Source organism: Vombatus ursinus, unplaced genomic scaffold (assembly GCF_900497805.2).
Source record: "Vombatus ursinus unplaced genomic scaffold, bare-nosed wombat genome assembly UNPS02014825.1, whole genome shotgun sequence".
Lineage (NCBI taxonomy): Eukaryota > Metazoa > Chordata > Mammalia > Diprotodontia > Vombatidae > Vombatus > Vombatus ursinus.
This window is the reverse complement of record NW_020954603.1, coordinates 6,961,022-6,980,537: the sequence shown is the minus strand read 5'-3', so window position 1 is coordinate 6,980,537 and position 19,516 is coordinate 6,961,022. Positions and strand designations below refer to the sequence as shown.

At 49.7% G+C, this 19,516-nt stretch overlaps 1 protein-coding gene across 2 annotated transcripts in view; it reads left to right on the top strand.

Annotated features, from left to right (window-relative positions):
* KIF2C (kinesin family member 2C) overlaps positions 1–19,516 on the top strand; it is a 41,291-nt gene that overhangs the window by 6,569 nt on the left and 15,206 nt on the right. Inside the window, exons 5-19 of one of the 2 annotated variants that reach the window (XM_027838065.1) lie at positions 6,192–6,317; positions 8,131–8,253; positions 9,423–9,523; positions 9,921–10,016; positions 10,264–10,318; positions 10,415–10,577; positions 11,109–11,199; positions 11,432–11,495; positions 11,674–11,765; positions 12,212–12,354; positions 15,103–15,307; positions 15,396–15,506; positions 16,026–16,093; positions 16,291–16,402; positions 16,516–16,629. In XM_027838065.1, the coding sequence (XP_027693866.1) occupies positions 6,192–6,317; positions 8,131–8,253; positions 9,423–9,523; positions 9,921–10,016; positions 10,264–10,318; positions 10,415–10,577; positions 11,109–11,199; positions 11,432–11,495; positions 11,674–11,765; positions 12,212–12,354; positions 15,103–15,307; positions 15,396–15,506; positions 16,026–16,093; positions 16,291–16,402; positions 16,516–16,629 (1,664 nt within the window). Of the gene's footprint in view, positions 1–6,191; positions 6,318–8,130; positions 8,254–9,422; positions 9,524–9,848; positions 10,017–10,263; positions 10,319–10,414; positions 10,578–11,108; positions 11,200–11,431; positions 11,496–11,673; positions 11,766–12,211; positions 12,355–15,102; positions 15,308–15,395; positions 15,507–16,025; positions 16,094–16,290; positions 16,403–16,515; positions 16,630–19,516 lie in introns of both variants that reach the window. The other variant, XM_027838064.1, reaches the window with a different exon arrangement.

Genomic DNA, 19,516 nt, shown 5'->3' with positions numbered 1-19,516 from the left:
GTAGCGTCCCACACTGGAAGGCAGCTCAGGGCTTCCCAGGCCAGTCCCTTCTGTAACCTGCCTGATGAGTGGTCCTCTAGTGTTGACCTGGAGACCTACATCCTGTGATATGGGGCTCTTGACCTCCCAAGGAAACCCATTCACTTAAATCTGCGTTGACCACTTCCACCTCAAGTCTCTGAGACCAAGCAGAATAAGTCTGCATCCTCTTCCATATGACAGCCCTTCAGTTACCACACACACGCACCCAAGCATGCTCTTCTCCAGGCTGAATGTCCTTCATCTTTTAACTTTTGTGTGACATGGTATCCTTGCCATCCTCACAGTCCTCTGGGCAAACTGCTCCATTCTGAACACAGTGGCCTAGGTGTTGTCTGACTAGGGTCAGAGGGCCATGGGACTCTCACCCTGTCTTATTCCGAGAACTCTGCTCTTAGTGCATCAAAGAGCTTATTGGCTCTTGGCACTTTATTGTCTCATTCAGCACGCATGATGCCCACCTCCCTTACCTGGTATTCATGAAGGTTCCTTTGAACACCTGTTTATGTTTATCCCTGTTAAGATGCAGCCCATTTTTCCAACTTTTGAGGTTTTTGGATCTAATATACTAACATAGTTTAGCACTGACTTACTGGCTATACCCCCAGGCTTTGTCATCTGCAAATTTACCGCCCATCTATGTCTTCATCTAAATCACTGCTAAAAATGTCAAAGAGAATAGAGCAGTGAATATGTCCTAGATTCCTGCATTGCAGACTTCTCCCTTGTGGCACAGTGATCCATTGATGAGTATGAATTTATCTCCCTGTGTCACCGTCTTGCTCACATCTTGCTATCAGGTGACACTTTTAGCATTCCTTGCTGAAATTTGGGTAATGCTGTGTCTACAATTTTCACCTGGTCTGCTGACCTGGTAACTCTGTCAATAAAAGAAATCAGTTAACTGAAATTTTCTTGATGGCCCCCTGTCTAGTGATTGTTGCTGCTTCCCTTTCTAAATCCTCCTCATCCATCCCTTGAATAATGAGAGGGAATTTTGCCAAGATTCAACATCATTACTCTGAGGATTCTACTCCCCTGCCTTCCCCTTGTTTAGCCCATCTGGTTCTACAGTGATGTTCCTTTTCTCTATGATATTTTGGTTGAAGTGGTTAGACCTGGTTTTGTTTTGGACCAGATTTGTGTTGTTTCCGTTGGTGTAGAGAGCTAACTCCCTCTCCAAAGGCAGATGGGCACCAGCTCTTCATTACAGACTTGGAAAGTTGCCTGGGAGCCCTGAGAGATTAAGTTACTTGTCAAGAGTCACCTAGGCAGCTTGTGTCAGAGGGAGAGCTGGAACCCAAGTCTTCCTGGTCCCAAGAGCATATCCATTACACCAAACTGTCTCTCCAGGATTTTTTTTTTTTTTCCGGAAATCATGTTTAGTGTTTTCAGGGTCCAGGGGTATTGGTCCAGGTCTGATAACCTGAAGTCTTTGTGATCAGTCCAGAGTGCCATTTCCCTGTTTAACCACTTTGGTTCTCACCCTAAGGAAGTGAGTCTTACTGTTTTCTCCAATATCATAATCCCATCTTGCATTTTCTCAGGTTGTCTTGAGCCTCCTTATGGGCCTCCACCTCAACTTGTCCCAAAGGTGTCTGCCTCTGATACAGGATTAAGCTGTGGTTTGTGTCTGTCCTCTCTTTACCTGCTTGCTTCTCTTTCCTGTACTTTGATTCAGTATTCTCTTGTCCATTGCCTTCACAGGCAGGACCCTCTCTGGGTCTGAATCTCTAGTATAATTTTTGTTTGCTGTCATTTGATTTTTTTTCCCCTCAATTATGTGTAAAAAATATTCTGGCATTTTTTTTTTTTAATTTTGAGTTCCAAATTCTCTCCCTCCCTCCCCTCACCCTTCCTTGAGAAGTCAAGCAATTTGATATAGATAATAGATGTGAAGTCATGCAAAACATATTCCCATATTAGCCATGTTGCAAAAGAAAACACAGACCAAAAAAACAAACAAGAAAATTAAAGTAAAGTATGCTTTGATCTGCATTCAGACTCCATCAGCTCTTTCTCTGAAGGTGTCTAGCATTTTTCATCATAAGTGCTTTGGAATTGTCTTGGATCATTGTCTTGATCAGAATAGTTAAGGCATCCACAGTTGATCATCATACAACATAACCGTTACTGTGTACAATGTTCTCCTAATTCTGCTCACTTCTCTTTGCATCAGTTTATAAAAGTCTTGTCAGGTTTTTCTGAAACCATTCCGCTTGTCATTTCTTATAGCACAATAGTATTCCACTATAATCGTATATATGACTTGTTCAGCCATTCCCCAATTGATAGGCATCTCCTCTATTTCCAGTTCTTTGCCACCACAGAAGGAACTGCTATAAATATTTTTGTACATCTAGGTCCTTTTCCTTTTTTTTTTTTCTAATCTCTTTGGGATACAGACCTAGTAGTGCTATTGCTGGGTCAAAGGGTATGCATAATTTTATAGCCCTTTGAGCATAGTTCCAGATTACTCTCCAGATTGGTTGAATCAGTTCACAACTCCACCAGCAGTGCATTAGTGTCCCAATTTTCCCACATCCCCTCCAAAATTTGTCATTTTCCTTTTCTGTCATATTAGCCAATCTGATAGGTATGAGTTGGTACCTCAGAGTTGTTTTAATTTGCATTTTTCTAATCAGTAGTGATTTAGAGCATTTTTTCATGTGAATATAGATAGCTTTGATTTCTTCATCCGAAAACTGCCTTTCATACTCTTTGATCATTTATCAGTTGGGGAATGACTCATATTCTTAAAAATTTGATTTGGTTCTCTATATATTTGAGAAATTAAGCCTTTATCAGAGAAACTTGCTGTAAAATCTTTTTTCCCCAGTTTCCTGCTTTCCTTCTAATCTTGGGTACATTCATTTTGTTTGTGCAAAACCTTTTTATTTTAATGTAATCAAAATTATTCATTTTATATCTCATAATGTTGTCTATCTCTTGTTTGGTCATAAATTCTTCCCTTCGTAGATCTGACAGGTAGTCTAATCCTTGCTCTTCTAATTTGCTTTATATCTAAATCATTCACCCATTTTGACCTTATCTTGATAAATGGTGTAAGATGTTAGTCTAGACCTAGTTTCTGCCGTACTGTTTTCCAGGTTTCCCAGCAGTTCTTGTCAAATAGTGAGTTCTTGTCCCAAAAGCTTGAGTCTTTTGGGTTTATCATTTGCTAGATTACTGTAGTCATTTGTGTACCTAATCTATTCCACTGATCCACAATTCTATTTCTTAGCCAGTACCACATTGTTCTGTTGAATACTGCTTTGCAATATAGTTTGAAATCTGATACTGCTAGGTATTGCCACCTTCCTTCACGTTTTTCTCAATGATTCCCTTGATTTTCTTGAACTTTTCTTCTTCTGTGGGTGAGTTTTGTTATTTTTTCTAGCTCTGTAAAATAAATTTTTGGTAGGTTGGTATGGCACTGAATAAGTAAATTAATTTAGGTAGAATTGTCAGTTTTTATTACATTAGCTTAGCCTACTCATGAGCAGTTAAGATTTCTCCAACTGTTTCGATCTGACTTTATTTGTTGAAAAGTATTTTGTTATTGTGTTCATATAGTTCCTGGGTTTGTCTTGGCAGGTAGATTCCCAAGTATTTTATATCGTCTACGGTTATTTTAAGTGGAATTTCTCTGTTCCTCCTTTGTTGGTAATACATAGAAATGCTCATGACTTATATGGCTTTATTTTATATTCTGCAATTTTGCTGAAGTTCATTATTTCAACTAACTTTTTTAGTGGATTCTCTAGGATTCTGTAAGTATCCCATCATATCATCCTCAAAGAGTGATAGTTTTATTTCCTCATTGTCTATCTTAATTCCATTTCTTTTTCTTCTCTTATTGGTATAGTCTAGACTGGTAACGTGCTGCCACCTGCTGGTGCCCAGTGTAGCCTCCATTGCCCTTTCTGTGATCCACACCTTGACTTCTTTGGAGTCTGAGATGCCAGGCCTTGCCAGCCGGGCAGCATTGTTGTAAGAATCTGCCCACGATCTGCATGTCCAGGGGCTGACACTGTGGCTTGTCCATCCAGCTGTACGGCTTCCTCCAGACAATGGGCATGCTTCACCTGTTTGGTTCTCCTAATAGCTAGTTTTGGTTTAAACTCCTTTTAGTGATCAATGATAGCTCTCTGAGACTTCCGCCCCTCTATTTTGGTGCCCTCTGCCATCAAAAATTGTCCTTTCCAGTTATTACTGACCTCAGACCTCAGTATAGTCCAGCTGCTGTCCCCATTTTTTTCTTCAGTGCTCTTTCTGATTCCTAATTTAGCACATCAGGGATTGGGATGTGACAGTACATTTTTGTTCCTGGTGAGCTGAGTTTGGGTTTTTTTAAACCTAAGCTGGCTTTGATGGGTTCCCTGTGTACATTAATATCAGTTTCCAGCTAACTTTCTCCTTTTGATACATTTACATTAACAGAATTTCATTCTTGGAATCATTCCACCTTTCTTGGCCTAACTTTCCTTAAAGATCATCTTAGGACAGTGGTGCTTCTGAGAACTGGCTAAAATCTGATCCCCCAGGATCAGGGGGATGGGGGTAGGAGACATGTGTCCCCTTGGACCTGGCTAGTACGTCCCCTTTCCTCCTGATCACAAGTCATCTCATTTAGCCTACATGCCCACCATTCTTTCATCGTATGCCTCCATGACAGGCTTATGATGGGTTTCCCAAGCTCATCATCTGCCTCTTCCTTCAGACCAGATAGGGAGCACAAAGTCATAGGAAGGAGAGCGGCTCTTTCGTGGCTATCTTTCTATCCCTGGTGCCTGGATAACTTGAAATGGTCAGCTCTGGTATTCTTCAGTCATAAAGATCATGGGTCTGTTTCTTCGTCCATTGACTTCCTAGACTCTAGTCTTGGATTTCCAAGTGGAAATATAGATAGAATAGGGCTTGGGTCTGTTTGGCACCTTCCCAACAACTTTATGATCTTAGGAGGGAGTTGTCTAGGGGATAAGTGACATGGCCCAGTATATGTCAGAAGACCTTCTTAGCTAAGGTGGCCAGTTCTCTGTCCATTACTCCGTGCTGCCTCTCATGTGACCATTTTCCCTGTATAAAAGGGGTGGTAGAGTAACATTTTACTTGTTATCTATTCCTTTTGGATAAGGTGGTATAACCTTCCATAGCCATCTTCTGGCCTTGAGTTAGTTATGTGTTACCAAATCACAGAGGCCTATGAGGTTGTACTTACCTCTTTAGGTTAAGATCTTTGGTTCCCTGTGTTTGCCAAGAATGCTCATCATTTCTTATGGAACAATAGTATTCCATTACATTCATATACCACAACTTGTTCAGCCATTCACCAATTGATGAGCATCCCCTCAATTTCCAATTCTTTGTCACCACAAAAAGAGCTGCTATAAATATTTTTGCACATGTGAGTCCTTTTCCCGTTTGTATGATCTCTTTGGGATACAGCCCTAGAAGTGCTATTGCTGGGTCAGTGTTTGCCAAGTCTGGGGGTCTTAGCTAGGAGGCTGGGCTTTTCAGTTGCCGTTCCTTAGCTTGGCTGTTGTCTTCTGTGGCAAGAGAAGCTCTGTGCAGAGAACTCAGTGGCCACCAGCAACTTCAGGGCCTGCCTAGAAAACCTAGCAGGGGAGCGGGGGCTCCCCAAAGCTGCTCTGAGACTTCCAGTCCCCTTTAACTCCTGGAAGCCATGCCCAGTGAGCAGGTCACTAGAGGGAGCAATGTCCAGAGGGGAGCAGCCTGCAAGGGCGAGATTTTTGAGCAGAGGTTCAGTGACTGCTACTTGGGGGTACTGCGCCTTTTGGGTGCAGGTTGGACTGATTGGCTGTCAAGGTCCTTCCAGTCCTAAAGTCTGTGGCGTCTCTGTGCCTCCCAGTTCCAGCACCCTCTGACTGGAGCTGGAGGAACAGGCCAATCTCCTCGCTCATGGGGCCACCTCCTGCCATCCTGGTGCAGGAGAGTGAGAGATGTCAGCCTTGCCAGGAAAAGAGCCGCAGAGCGCCTCAGCGCGATGAGCCTTGGGACAGTCTGCATGTGGCTCATTTCTCCTGGCTTGGCAGACAGAGAAAATGTGGATCCTTCACCCTCCCTTATGCCCGAGCTCCCATTCCACCTTGTCCCTCTCACTAGCTGTCTTGGCCTTTTCATTCCTCCAGCTCTGCGTGGCCGTTCTACCCGGATGTCTGCCATCGCACAGACTCAGAGGCTCCTGGCCCAGGAGAATGACATGGAGGTAGACCCCTCAGCAGCTGCCAACACCAGGAGCCAGTTTGCAATTCCCAGTAAGTGACAAAGAGAGCCTGACTTGGAGTTGATGATGCAGACTTGGGGACTCAGAGGGACTTACGCCTTGGCATAAGTGCCAGGACTGGCAGGAGGAAGGGAAGTGAGCCCCTCTGGGCTCAGGGCTGGAACTTCCCTGTTGGCCCTCTCCCCACCCCAGGGTCCCCGGGTGGAGGGCATCTCTGAAGCTAAGATACCCCCTGCTTCTCCTGTGGGGATGAGCCTCTAATATAGGCATGAGAGAGCTGCAGGTGCTCTGCAGACAGTGCTGTGAACCAGAGGCCCCTGGCTTGGGTGGGAGTACACTAGAGCTGTCACGGGCAGGGGCCTAGGCAGGGAGATATAGGCGAGTGGAGGAGAGAGAAGCTAGGGTAGGCCAGTACTGAGGCCTTGAAGGACAAGGCATTGGGACCTCTTCCTGTTGGTGCTGGAGAGCTACTGAAGGTTTCTGAGCCTTGGGTGAGTTTTAGGAAGATGACTGCCAGCATGTGGATGGGGGTAACTCGAGGGGGCAGCCTCAGTGCAGAGGGGCTACGTAGAAGGCCATGGGCAGAAGGAATATGGACGGGGAATGGAGAAGAGGGGTTCTTGATTCTGGAAGGCTCTGTTGTGAGGAAGACTCTGGGCCATGTTGTTTGTAAGAGATAGAGGAGACTTTATTGGACACAGTGTTTGACTTTGGGCATGAGTCTGAGGCAGGAGGGTCCTAGTGGTGTTTGGCAAATAGACTAGGGAGCTGAAGAGAGGGGTCTGGATTAGAGAGAAATTTGAAATTCTTTCTTGAAGATAAGGGACCTGAAGCCATGGAAGGATTCAATGAACCCTCTTTTTGGGGGGGGGGGTGAGGCAATTGGGGTTAAGTGACTTGCCCAGGGTCACACAGCTAGTAATGTCAAGTGTCTGAAGCCAGATTTGAACTCAGGTCCTCCTGACTCCAAGGCCAGAGCTCTATCCACTGTGCCACCTAGCTGCCCCGGGATGAACCCTCTTAAGGAAAGACCAGAGAGAAGAGAAAGGCAGAGAGCATCCCTGAGAAATGCCAGCCTTGATAGGGAGAGAGGAGGAAGAAAGGATAAATGAATGAATGAATGAATGAGCATTTCTTAAATGCTTGCTCTGTGATTCAGCTCTGGGGAAGACACTAGCAGTAGTCAGAGGTAATGAGGGACCTGGGGAGCCTGAGGATTAATCATTAGTGTCCTGTGCTTCAGAGGAATCCATGCCTATGGCTGTGGTGGTAGAGGCCTTGGGTGCCCTTTGAAAGAAGAGCTTTGGGATGGTGAGGCAGAATGGGCAAACAGTAGGCTCCAGTGGAAGGAGCGTCTGTGCGAGGCCTGGGGCCGGGGCTGCATGGGAAAACAGACGGACGGAGTGTGTTGCAGGAGCCAAGATCCAGAAGACATTTACAAAGAAAAGGGTGGTATCAAGAAGCAGGGAGAAGGATGGCTGGGAGGACCAGGAGACAGGCCTAGACTTGGTGGTTGAGATTTGAGAGGAGCCTGTGTGTCTGTGTCTGTCTGTATGTCTGTATGTGTGTGTGTGTGTGTGTGTGTGTCTGTGTCTCTGTGTTTGTCTGTATCTCTGTCTCTGTGTCTGTGTGTCTCTGTGTCTGTGTGTCTGTCTGTCTCTGTGTGTGTCTCTGTATCTGTGTCTGTCTGTGTGTCTGTCTGTGTGAACGAGGGAAGGGAAAGGCGCTGACATCTTGAGCCCAGTGCTGTTGTCCTCAGGCCCAGAGGCTCTGGCACTCGGCCTGCCACATTTGTGCTCAGGCTGGCCAGGCTCCTGCCAATACTTGCCTCTCCCCCTTCCTAGCGGGTCTCTCTCGTGCCCCGCGTGCTGGCATGAGCGAGATCCCCCTGGCTGCTGTCAGTGAGGCTGCAGAAGAACAGACGTCTTCCATCCGAGGCAACTCTGCTGCCAACCCAGCAAATTCAGGTAGTGCCAGAGGCCGGCTAGGGGGAGGGGCAGTGTGATGGGGAGGCAGCAAGCGGGGCTTCAGGGCTCCTTCCTGGCTCCTCCCTTGAATGGGGCTACATGGAGGCACATTGCTTGTCCAGCCTCCTTCCTAGAGCACCATAGATGGCAACTGGCAGGGCCTTGGCCCAGCTGTGTCTGTCCCCTGGGATGCCTGCTACAAGGATGCCCATCATGTTGGCCCTCCTGGCATTGCCCATAATGGTGTGGGCTAAGACCCTCTCACTCATATAGAGCAGAGGCCAATGCCCTTCTTTCACAGGTTGGCTGGGGATGGGGCCGGGGCTGGAATTTGGGCTGTGTTTTCAAAGGGCCTCGAATCAGATAATCAGATGCCCCGTGGGCAGTGAGTGCTAGGGGTCCCAAGAGGACGAACAAGTCCTCGTCCCCAAGGGGCTGGCCAGTCACAACCTGTCCCCAAATAAGGGTGCTCCAAAGGAAGAACATGAGGGGACCAAGGTGAGTGAGACCATGTGGTCTAGAAGCCGCTGAGAAGAGAGAGCCCTGACCCTGGGCGCCAGAAGCAGGAGAAGGATTTCAGTAGGCAATGGTAAAGCATGCCTGATCTGCCAAGAGAAAGGATCCCTTCGTGCTGGATACACCATTTAGCCCCAGAAAACTATAACCATCGGATGGCATCTCCTTTAAAATAGCACAAGGGGTAGAGGAGTCAGTGCTGGGCAAGGGCAGGGAGCCCCAGAAGGCTTGGGCTGGGCAAGGGAGGCCCGAGGCTGGAAGAGGCCAAGTGGAAGCAGCGGGGCTCTGCAGGCCTGCTGAGGAAGCATTTCCTCTCACAGCTCCCATCCTAGAAGGGATGCACTAGGGGTCTGTGGTCAGATGTGTTTTAAGGAGGTGACTTTGGCACAAAGTACCCCGAGAACCAGCTGGAATGGAGAGATTTGATTCCAAGCTTTGTTCTGAAGTGACCTCTTGACTCTGTGTGGCTCCTGCTACTTCTGCCCGAGCTCATGAACAGGGTGCCTGGGAGGGACAGAGCTGTGGGAGATGGGGCTGCAGGCTCAGCTGGCCCAGGGGGCCCGCCGGCCCCCCCCCAGCCCAGAGAGCTGTGGCTACACACCTAGAAGGAAGCAGGCTCTCACAAATGACAATGGGTTGGGGTTTTTTCCTAGTTCGAAGGAAGTCATGCCTAGTGAAGGAAATGGAAAAAATGAAGACAAAACGAGAAGAAAAAAGGGCTCAGAACTCAGAAATGCGGATCAAGCGTGCACAGGTGCTTTCCTGGGGCCCAGCGAGGCCTTGTCTCAATCCACACCACACCTTTCCTAGCGGAGGTCTAAAGGCACATGGAGCCCTGTGTTTGGGCTCCTAGGGCCTGGATGCAGTGGGCCATGGGTTAGCATCTCTGTTCTGAAGGGACTAGTTCTGTACGGGCTGAATGTGGATTTGGGATACTTTAGGACTTTTGTTAGGATCCTTTGCGTATCACCCCTCCCTTTTGGCCCTGAGCCCTTTGGGGCTTCCCCCACCTATGGGTCCTGAACCCTTTGGGGTCCCCCTACCTCTGAGCCTGGGCTCACTCTGGGGGTACTTTCCAGTACTCTCTGCACAGGTGGAGGCCCCAGAAAACTGGTGCAGTGGTCCCTTTCCCATCCATTGTTGCCCCACAGGAATATGATACTAGCCTGCCAAACTGGGAATTTGCACGGATGATTAAGGAATTCCGAGCTACTCTGGACTGTCAGAGACTCACCATGACTGACCCTGTAAGTGTGTTTGGCCGCTGACTGGACAGCAGCCGTGCTGCTCTGCCCCCTGGTCAGTGAGTGTCCATGCAGTCCAGGTGTGACTCAGACCTTCTGACGAGCCGCTGCCATGCACAGCATGTGGGCGGGGGGAGGGGGTGGCGGCTAGGGCCTATGTGAGAATGGAGAGCCTCTGCCTGGGGTCCAGCCTTAGGGGAGGCAGGTATTGGGGTGCTGAATGGCTTGTCTTCCTGTCACTCCCCCACAGATAGAGGAACATCGGATATGTGTCTGTGTTAGGAAGCGCCCTCTTAATAAACAAGGTAAGCCTGTGCCACACTGTGGGCTCAACACATGTGTGCACGTGTGTGTCCTGGGCATGTCTCCTGAGGCTGCAAACCTGTGCTTTCCTCTTGCAGAACTGGCCAAGAAGGAGTTTGATGTGATCTCAGTTCCCAGCAAGTGCCTCCTTCTAGTGCACGAACCCAAACTGAAAGTGGACCTGACCAAGTACCTGGAGAACCAGGCGTTCCGCTTCGATTTTGCCTTTGATGAAACGGCATCCAATGAGGTTGTCTACAGGTAGAGTTCTGCATATCCCTTACAGTCCTCCTCCCAGCGAAGCCTCGGGACCTTCGTTTGGGCCTCCTCTGTCCTGCTCTGCTTGGGGAGCTCGAGGCCATCTGAACCTAGGCTGGGTCTGCCCCACACAAACTGTTGGATTTCAAGTCCTGCCAATGGGTTTGGCAGCCAGAAAAGAAGCAGCGGGCCTTTGGCCTTGAGCCCAAGATTGTCCTGTGCAGATATGCCCAAGAGGCTTGCTCCTGTACCGTCCAAGGAGTAGGAAGCTCTGCTAGTGTTCTGTCAGGGCTTCCAGGAGGGCTGAAGATCTTTCTGGCCAGCCCTTTGCTGGTGGCCACTCCGAAGTCGGGTTCTGATAGGACACTGCAGTTTGGGGCTTAGCTGCGGCTTTCCCAGTTCTGCCAAGTTAGTGACCCCTTAGCCCTAAGGAGGAAGTTAAGATGCGTTTTGTCAGACCGAGCCAGAGAGGGGCCAAGATGTGCTTCAGAGGGCAGCAACCTTTCCCCAGCCCCCAGCCTTCTTTCCTTGTAGGTTCACAGCCAGACCATTGGTACAGACGATCTTTGAAGGAGGAAAGGCAACCTGCTTCGCATATGGCCAGACAGGCAGTGGCAAAACCCATGTGAGTCTCGCCAAGGGACTGAGCCCCTGCTACAAGGTGACCTGCAGATAGAGCCTCACCTGGCAACCTTTTCAGTGTGCTGGTTTACCTGAGGGTCTCCACAGGGAGGAGAGTGAGGAGTGGCCCAGTGGGGAGAGTGAAAGGGGATGCTGTGTCTCTTGTTGAAGGCTTCATCTATGCTGGGTCCTGGGCACGTCCCCTCAGCTGATGGGGCTGCTGCTTCCCTTTGCAGACGATGGGCGGTGACTTCTCTGGGAAAAGCCAGAATGCATCCAAGGGCATCTACGCATTTGCCTGTAAGTCTCACGGAAGCCTCATTTCATCCTGGCTTCAGGTCATAGCTTGAGGAGTTATGGCCAAGCTGAACTCCCTCCCCCTACTAGCCCAGGGCTTCCCTCCCCCTCCTACTTAGAGACAGGAGTGAAGGCTGCTCCCAGGACATCCCTCCTTCCTGCCTCCCTGTCTTCCCTCTAGCACGAGATGTCTTCTTGCTAAAGAATCAGCCCCGATACAAAACCCTTGGCCTCGAAGTCTACGTGACCTTCTTTGAGATCTACAATGGGAAGGTCAGTAGATGGGGATGGAATTGGGTCAGGGGACCCTGTTCTGCTCAATCCCTCTATCCCTTCCTATCAGTGTTGAGCTGAGAGGAGGTCACCTAGTCAAGCAGCCCCTGAGAGACCAGCTCATCTCTCAGCTCCCTGAGCTTGGGGCTCAGGCCAGGACTCCAGACAGTCCCAGTGCCCCAAAGAGCTGTTCATTTGTCAAGTAACCTCTTTGCTGGCCTGGCACCTAGCTTTCCTAGTCGGGGTTTTCTCCCCAGGTGTCCTTGTTTCTGACCCAGCTTCTTTCTCTAGAGGATCATGTGCTCCCAGCACCCTGGAGGAAGGGGAGTGGTGAGGGGAGAGGGAGGAAGATGTGGTGCCATGGGCCACTTCTGCCAGCTGGGCCCCCTTTGTGGTGCCCATGGTCACCTCTGCCAGCTGGGCCCCCTTTGCCTTCCCCACTGTAGCTCTTTGACCTCCTGAACAAGAAGGCCAAGCTTAGAGTACTAGAAGATGGCAAGCAGCAGGTGCAGGTGGTGGGGCTGCAGGAGCACCTGGTGAACTCAGCTGACGATGTCATCAGGATGATTGAGACGGGCAGCGCCTGCAGGTGAGAAGGCCCTGTTAATCATGTGGCAACGAAGAGCTGGGAGGAGCCATGGAGGAGCAGTGATGGGGCCTGAGTCTCCCTTCTCATTGCATTCTGTCATCTGCTGCTGCTGCACTTGGCACTGGAGTTAAACAGTCATGGGGAATCTCCCCTGACTTTCATGGGGTAGGCAGGCAGCTCAGTCAAGCATTCATTAAGCACCTACTGTGCCAAGCACTAGACATATAAAGAAAGACAAAAGCCAGCTCCTGCCCCCACGGAGCTTACACTCTATTTTTTAAATTTTTTTTTAGGCAATTGGGGTTAAGTGACTTGCCCAGGGTCACACAGCTAGTAAGTGTCAAGTGTGTGGTCTGAGGCTGGATTTGAACTTGAGTCCTCCTGACTTCAGTGCCGGTGCTCTATCCATTGCACCACCTAGCTGCCCTCCAGAGCTTACACTCTAAAGGAGGAGACAACATGTAAACAAATATACAAAGCAAGTCATGTGCAGGATAGATAGGAAATGACCAACAGAGAGAAGGCAGTGGAAATAAGACAGATGGGAAAAGACTTGTGTAGAAGGTAGGACTTTAGCCAGAATGTGAAGGAAGCCGGGGAAGCCAGGAGGCGGAGAGGAGGAGGGAGAGCATTCCAGGCAGGGGGCATAGCCAGAGAAAAGGCCCGGAGCTGGGAGATGCAGGGTCTGTATGGAGAAGGCCAGGACACAGCCAGGAGGCTAAAAATACAGGGAAGAAGGAGTAAAGTGGAAGACTGGAAAGTGGGAGGGGAGGGGAGGAAACAGCTTGTGAAGGGCTTTGAACACCAGACAGGACATCTTGTATTTGATCTTGAAGGCAACAGGGAGCCATTTGAGTTACTGAGTGAGGAGATGACATAATTGGGTCTATGCTTTAGGAGAATCACTTTAGTAGCTAAATGGAGGATGGACCAGAATGGGCAGAGACCTAAAGCTGGCAGACCCAGCCCCAGGCTGGCGCAATAGTCCAGGTGTGAAGTGCTGAAGGCCTGTAAAAGGGGAGGGGGATGGAGTGGCACCTGCAGTGTCAGAGGAGAGGAAGGGGCGTGTTGGAGAGATGCCACAAAGGTGAAATCCACAGGACTTGTCAGTAGATTGGATTTGGGGGGAGTCAGTGAGAACGAGGGATCCAGGATGACACCAGGCTGCCAGCTTAGGGAGACTGAGGGGGTGGTAGTGTGCTCCGTGAGTAATAAGGGAATTTAGAAGCTGGTGAGGGTTTAAGGGGAAAGAAAATGAGTTTGCGATTTGGACAGGTCAGGTTTAAGAGGTCTATCGGATATCCAGTTTGGTATGTCTGAAAGGCACTTGGTGATGTGAGACTCGAGGTCAGCAGAGAGATTAGACAGGAGAGGTAGACTGGAGGATCACCGGCATAGAGATGGTCATGAAATCCACGGGAGCTCATGGGTCACCAAGTGACAGGGTATAGAGGGAGAAGGTGAGGGGGCCCGGGACAGAACCCTGAGGGACACGTATAGGTAGAGGGTGTGATCTGGAACAGGATTCAGCAAAGGAGACTTGAGAAGGAGCAGGCAGAGAGGTGGGAGAACCAGGGGAGAGGGAGGGGAGGTGGCCTGAAAACCTGGCAAGAAGAGAGTGTCATGGGGGAGAGAGTGATCGGCTGTCAGAAGCCACATGGAGGGCAAGGAGAATGAGAACGGGAAAAAGGCCACTGGATTTGGCAGCTAGGAGGTCATTAATAACTTCAGAGAGAGCAGTTTCAGTGGAATGATGCGGTCAGAAGCTGGATTGTAAGGGGTTGAGAAGACAGTGAGAGGAAAGAAAGAGGAAGCCCCAGTTGTAGATGCCTTTTGAAGCAGCACTAAGGGCAGAAGGGATATAGAATGATAGGGATGGAAGGATCAAGGGAGGGTTTTTTCAGGGAGAAATAAACATGTTTTTGGGCAGTGGGGAAGGAACCAGTAAAATGGGAGAGATTGAAGATAAATGAGAGTGTCAAGATGGCAGAGGGGTTGGCGTGCTGGAGGAGACGGGATGGACTGGGAGCAGGTAGAGGGCTCAGCCATGGTAGGGGAAGACCACCTCTTCATGTGGGACAGACGTGAAGGAGGAGAGTGGCAGAAGGCATTGGCATGATAGAAGATGAGGAAGAGGGGGGAGGAGGGAGCTCATGGCGAGTGGCGTCACCTTTTTGTGTAACATGAGGCAGGTTTCTCATCTGAGAAGGTTGGAGGAGGGATGAGAAGGTTTGGAAAGGCTTCTGTGGAGAGTGGGAGAGGGTGTTGATAAGGAATAGCAGGACTGCCAAGCAGCAGAGAGGGCCCAGTTGAGGTTTACACTTATTACAGGCCCAGGTAGAATGGGTGAGTTTCTCTGCCTTCATTCAGCAGCATGTGGTGGGAGTAATCCAAGGCTGAGGCATGGCTGGGTGTAATGGGCAATATAAGTGAGGGTTGGTCAATTAGAGTTGAACTGATTCACCAAGGGGTCAAGATGGGAGAAGAGGAGAGGGTGGCTAGTGGAGGGGTGATGCTGGGAGAGAACTGAGGGGTCAAGGGGCTGGATGTCACAGGATAAACAACATGGGAATGTACTGAGGCCTGAGGGTTCACTGCCATGGCCCTGGCCTCCTTCGTCCGGCAGGGGCTGCCATGCGGCCGGACGCCGGAGCCTGCTGTGGCTGTCTCTGCCTCTCTTCCTGAGCACCCCTGCGGAAGGCGGCTCAGGCAGGGGCGCCCTCTAACGTGCCCCTCCCTGTGCCCTAGGACCTCGGGGCAGACGTTTGCCAACGCCAGCTCTTCCCGATCCCATGCCTGCTTCCAGATCCTGCTCCGGGCCAAGGGGAAGCTACATGGCAAGTTCTCCCTGGTGGATCTGGCCGGGAATGAGCGAGGGGCTGACACGTCCAGTGCCGACCGGCAGACTCGCATGGAAGGGGCTGAGATCAACAAGAGCCTGCTGGCCTTGAAGGTAGAGGCCAGAGGCCAGGGCGGTGGGGCCCCTTCGGAGAGGCTGGGTGCTGGGCCCCAGGACCTCAGCGGCTCCCTCTGCCCTACAGGAATGTATTCGGGCTCTGGGGCAGAATAAGTCGCACACACCATTCCGGGAAAGCAAGCTGACCCAAGTGCTCAGGGACTCCTTCATTGGGGAGAATTCACGGACCTGCATGGTAAGGTCCAGATGTGCTCCAGGTGCCTGGCCCATGGACACTGACCACGGGGGTGCCCAAAGCCCTGCCCCCACAGCTTGAAACCTTTCCTGCTCTGGGAAGCAAGGGAAGGTCAGGGGCCGAGCTCCAGCCCTGGGCGTGACCTGCAGCCTCAGCGCCTCGGGCAGCCTCACCTGCTTGCTGCTGGCCCCCCCCCCCCCAAGTCCTCCAGGTCCCTTGAGCATCCTGCTCCAAGGGAGCCTCTCTGGGCTCTGGGCTTCTTTCTGACCCACCAGGATCCTGGTTATTCCAAGAGTTCCTCAGAAACAAGGGAGGGATGGGTACAAAGAAAGATTGTGCTGTCTTGTAAAAACCGTGAAAAGAGACAGAGGCCACTAAACTGGAATGCCAGGTCTCAGCCTGTCTCGGGAAGATGGGGGTGGATGGGACAGCCCCTGCACGCGGGTAACCGGGCCCAGTTCTCACCCTACGAGGGAGCCCCAGTCCACTCAGCAACTGGGGCCGTGTCTCCCTCCCCAGATCGCCATGATCTCCCCAGGGATGAGCTCCTGTGAATATACTCTAAACACCTTGAGATATGCAGACAGGTACAAAGGCAGTGGGCGAGCGCGGGACAGAGCGGGTACGTGGGGCAAGACTTCTCTGGTGTTGTGGGGCAGGCGGGGCTGGGGTGGGAAAGGGGGGAGGTGCCAGGCCTGGCCCACTTCCCCCACCACCGTCTAGGGGCCGGCCTGGGAGGAGCCCAGGCCTGACTTCCTTTCTTCTGTCCTTCCCACCTGCCCAGGGTCAAAGAGCTGAGTCCTCACAACGGTGGGAATGGGGAACTGCAGACCCAGATGGAGACGGAGGGGGACGAGCTGGAGCCCAACTCTGACGGCGCCAGTCACTCCCATGGCGTAAGCGAAGCCAGACAGTGGGGCTTACAGAACAGAAGGGGGAGAGAAAGGGTGGGCTGGGCCGGCCGGCCAGAGCCTGGATTTCAGCGGGGTCCTCTGCTTGGCATGGCCAGCTGTCCAAGGATGAAGAGGAGCTCTCATCCCAGATGTCCAGCTTCCAGGAGGCCATGACCCAGATCGGGGAGCTCGAGGAGAAGGCCATAGAGGAGCTCAAGGAGATCGTTCAGGTATTGAGAAGGCCAGCCAGGCCAGTGCCGCCACAAGAACTGGGCCCTGGGCATGGGAAGTCCTGACTCGAATGAGGACAGGCTCGTATGCACCGGAGCAGCCTTGAGAGGGACACAGTCGGACACTTCGCAGTGTCTTACAGATGAGCACCCTGGCTAGAGCCAGGGAAGCGTGTCCCCAGCCACAAAGTGAGAGACCCAGGTCTTCAGGGCCCCTGCCCTGGCCTGGCCAAAGTTGGCACAGCTCCGCTGCAGGCTCCCTTCTTGCAGTACCCCAAAACAAGGCGCCTGGCTGCTATTGTGCCCCATTCTCCTTAGGGGCAGCTCTTCCCAGCATCTGCCTCTGCCAGCAACCCCACCCCTCACTCCCCCTGCAGACCGCTTCACCACCTGCTGTCTGGGGTGGAAGCCCCCATTCCCCACTCCCAACCCACACATTTTAGAGCCCTGAGTGAGAGGATGGTGAGGTGTCATCAGACAGGCAGCCCACCCTCCCTCATTTGCTGTTCTAGAGACACAGTCTTATCAGCACCCTTCTCAAAATGCGGCCCTGAGACCTGACCACAGATGGGGCTGACCTCTCCCACGTTGTGGACACTGCCTCTCCTCATACCGCATCAAGTAGCATTAGCTCCTCACAAGCCTGCACACAACAGTCTGCTGTCTGACCATGCTGGGACTCCGTTCTGTATTTATAACATTTCTATTTTCAAACTCAAGGCTAGAACTTTATATTTTATCCCTGTGAAATTTAGCCTTAGTGAATTTGGCCCTATGTGCTAGCCTGCCCAGACCTGGTCATAACGGTATGTTCACTCTCCCTCCAAGCTGTGGCCATAGATGTTTCTGGGCCTCAAGTCATTGATAAGAATGTCCGACCACCCAGAGCCAAGCACAGATCCCAGGGGAATCTGGGATCCAGTCATTCAGCCACCAACCAAGCTGCTTGACTGTACCATCATCTAGGCCATGTCTTTCCATCTTGTCCAGGAAAACAGCAAGATGGGAGGGGAGTCTGTGTCTCTAATGTCCTCTGAGCTGCCGTTGTAGTCACCCTGTCGGTGTGGTCAGGTGGTCCTGGCGGAGCGGTGCTGGTTTTTGAACTGAGCATAGGTCATCTCTGGTAGTTCGACCTGTTGAGAAGGAAGGGACTACCCCACTCCCACTCCCACCTTTCTGTTGTTAGCAGAGAAGTGTGGACCGTGAGTACAAAATGTGGCACATATCTGCTGCAGACAGGGCTGTTCTGTCGAATGGACTGGCTTTTAAGTGCTTTGGGTTTTCTCCAGTTCATAGTAGTTGCTGTTTCTTAAAAATTGTCAACCATTTTTTTTCCTCCCAACCTTTTCTCTCTCCCCACTTGAAAAAAAAAAAGAACAAAACCCTTGTAACAAATACATGTATTCAAGCAAAACCAGTTCTCATATTGGCCACATCCATAAGATGTATGTCTTGTTCTGCGTGTTTGCCTCTCACCTATCATTTTTGAGGAGAGTGAATCCTCTGGAATCATAGTTGGTTATGGGGTTGATCAGAGTTCCTAAGTCTTTCAAAGTTTGTTTTTCCAGTGTTGTTCTAGTATAAATTGTTCTCCTGCTTTTGCTCCCTTCCTTCTGCATCAGTTCATCCAAGTCTTCCAAGCTTCTCTAAATCCATCCCCCTCATTTCTTACAGCAGAATCATTTTCCATCACACTCATATATGATAATCTGTTCTGTCATCCCTCAATTGATGGGCGCGCATGAGTGCATGGGGACACACACACACACACACACACACACACACACACACACACAAACACAGCTTACCATTTTTTCGCCACTACAAAAAAAGCTGCCATAAATATTTTTGCGTGCATAGGACTTTGTTCTATTTGATTTCTCTAGTGACATGACCAGATTCAAGTAAAACATGACCAGGTTAGTAATTTTTGGGGTGGGGGAGAGAAGAGATGGGGAGAAAAATTGGAACTCAAAATCTTACGGAAGTGAATGTTGAAAACTAAAAATAAATTAATTAATTTTTAAAATTTAAAAAAAAGAAAGAAAAGAAAAAAAACAAAACCCTTGTAACAGATATGCATAGTCAAGTAAAGCAAATTCGTGAAAAAAAAAAGAGTAAGGAGAAGAGAGTTGAGGGGAATAGGGCTACAATAAAAAAGATTAATCTAATCTCACCTCCCCCCTCTTCCCCTCCACTGTAAAAACTTTTTCTTGCCTCTTTTATGTGAGATAATTTACCCCATTCTACCTCTCCCTTTCTCTTTCTCCCAGTATAATCCTCTCTCTCACTCCTTAATTTTATTTATATATATTCCCTCCAACTACTCTAATACTGAGAAAGGTCTCATAAGTTACAAATATCATCTTTCCATGTAGAAATGTAAATAGTTCAACTTTAATAAGTCCCTTATGATTTCTCTTTCCTATTTACCTTTTCATGCTTCTCTTGAGTCTTGTATTTGAAAGTCAGATTTTCTATTCAGCTCTGATCTTTTCATCAAGAATATTTGAAAATCTTCTATTTCATTGAATGTCCATTATTTCCCCCAAAGGATTATACTCAGTTTTGCTGGGTAGGTGATTCTTGGTTTTAATCCTAGCTCCTTTGACCTCCGGAATATCATATTCCAAGCCCTCGGATCCCTTAATGTAGAAGCTGCTAAATCTTGTGTTATCCTGATTATGTTTCCACAATACTTGAATTATTTCTTTCTGGCTGCTTGCAATATTTTCTCCTTGACCTGGGAACTGTGGAATTTGGCTATAATATTCTTAGGAGTTTTCCTTTTGGGAACTCTTTCAGGAGGTGTTTGGTGGATTCTTTCAATTTCTATTTTGCCGTCTGGTTCTAGAATATCAGGTCAGTTTTCCTTGATAATTTCTTG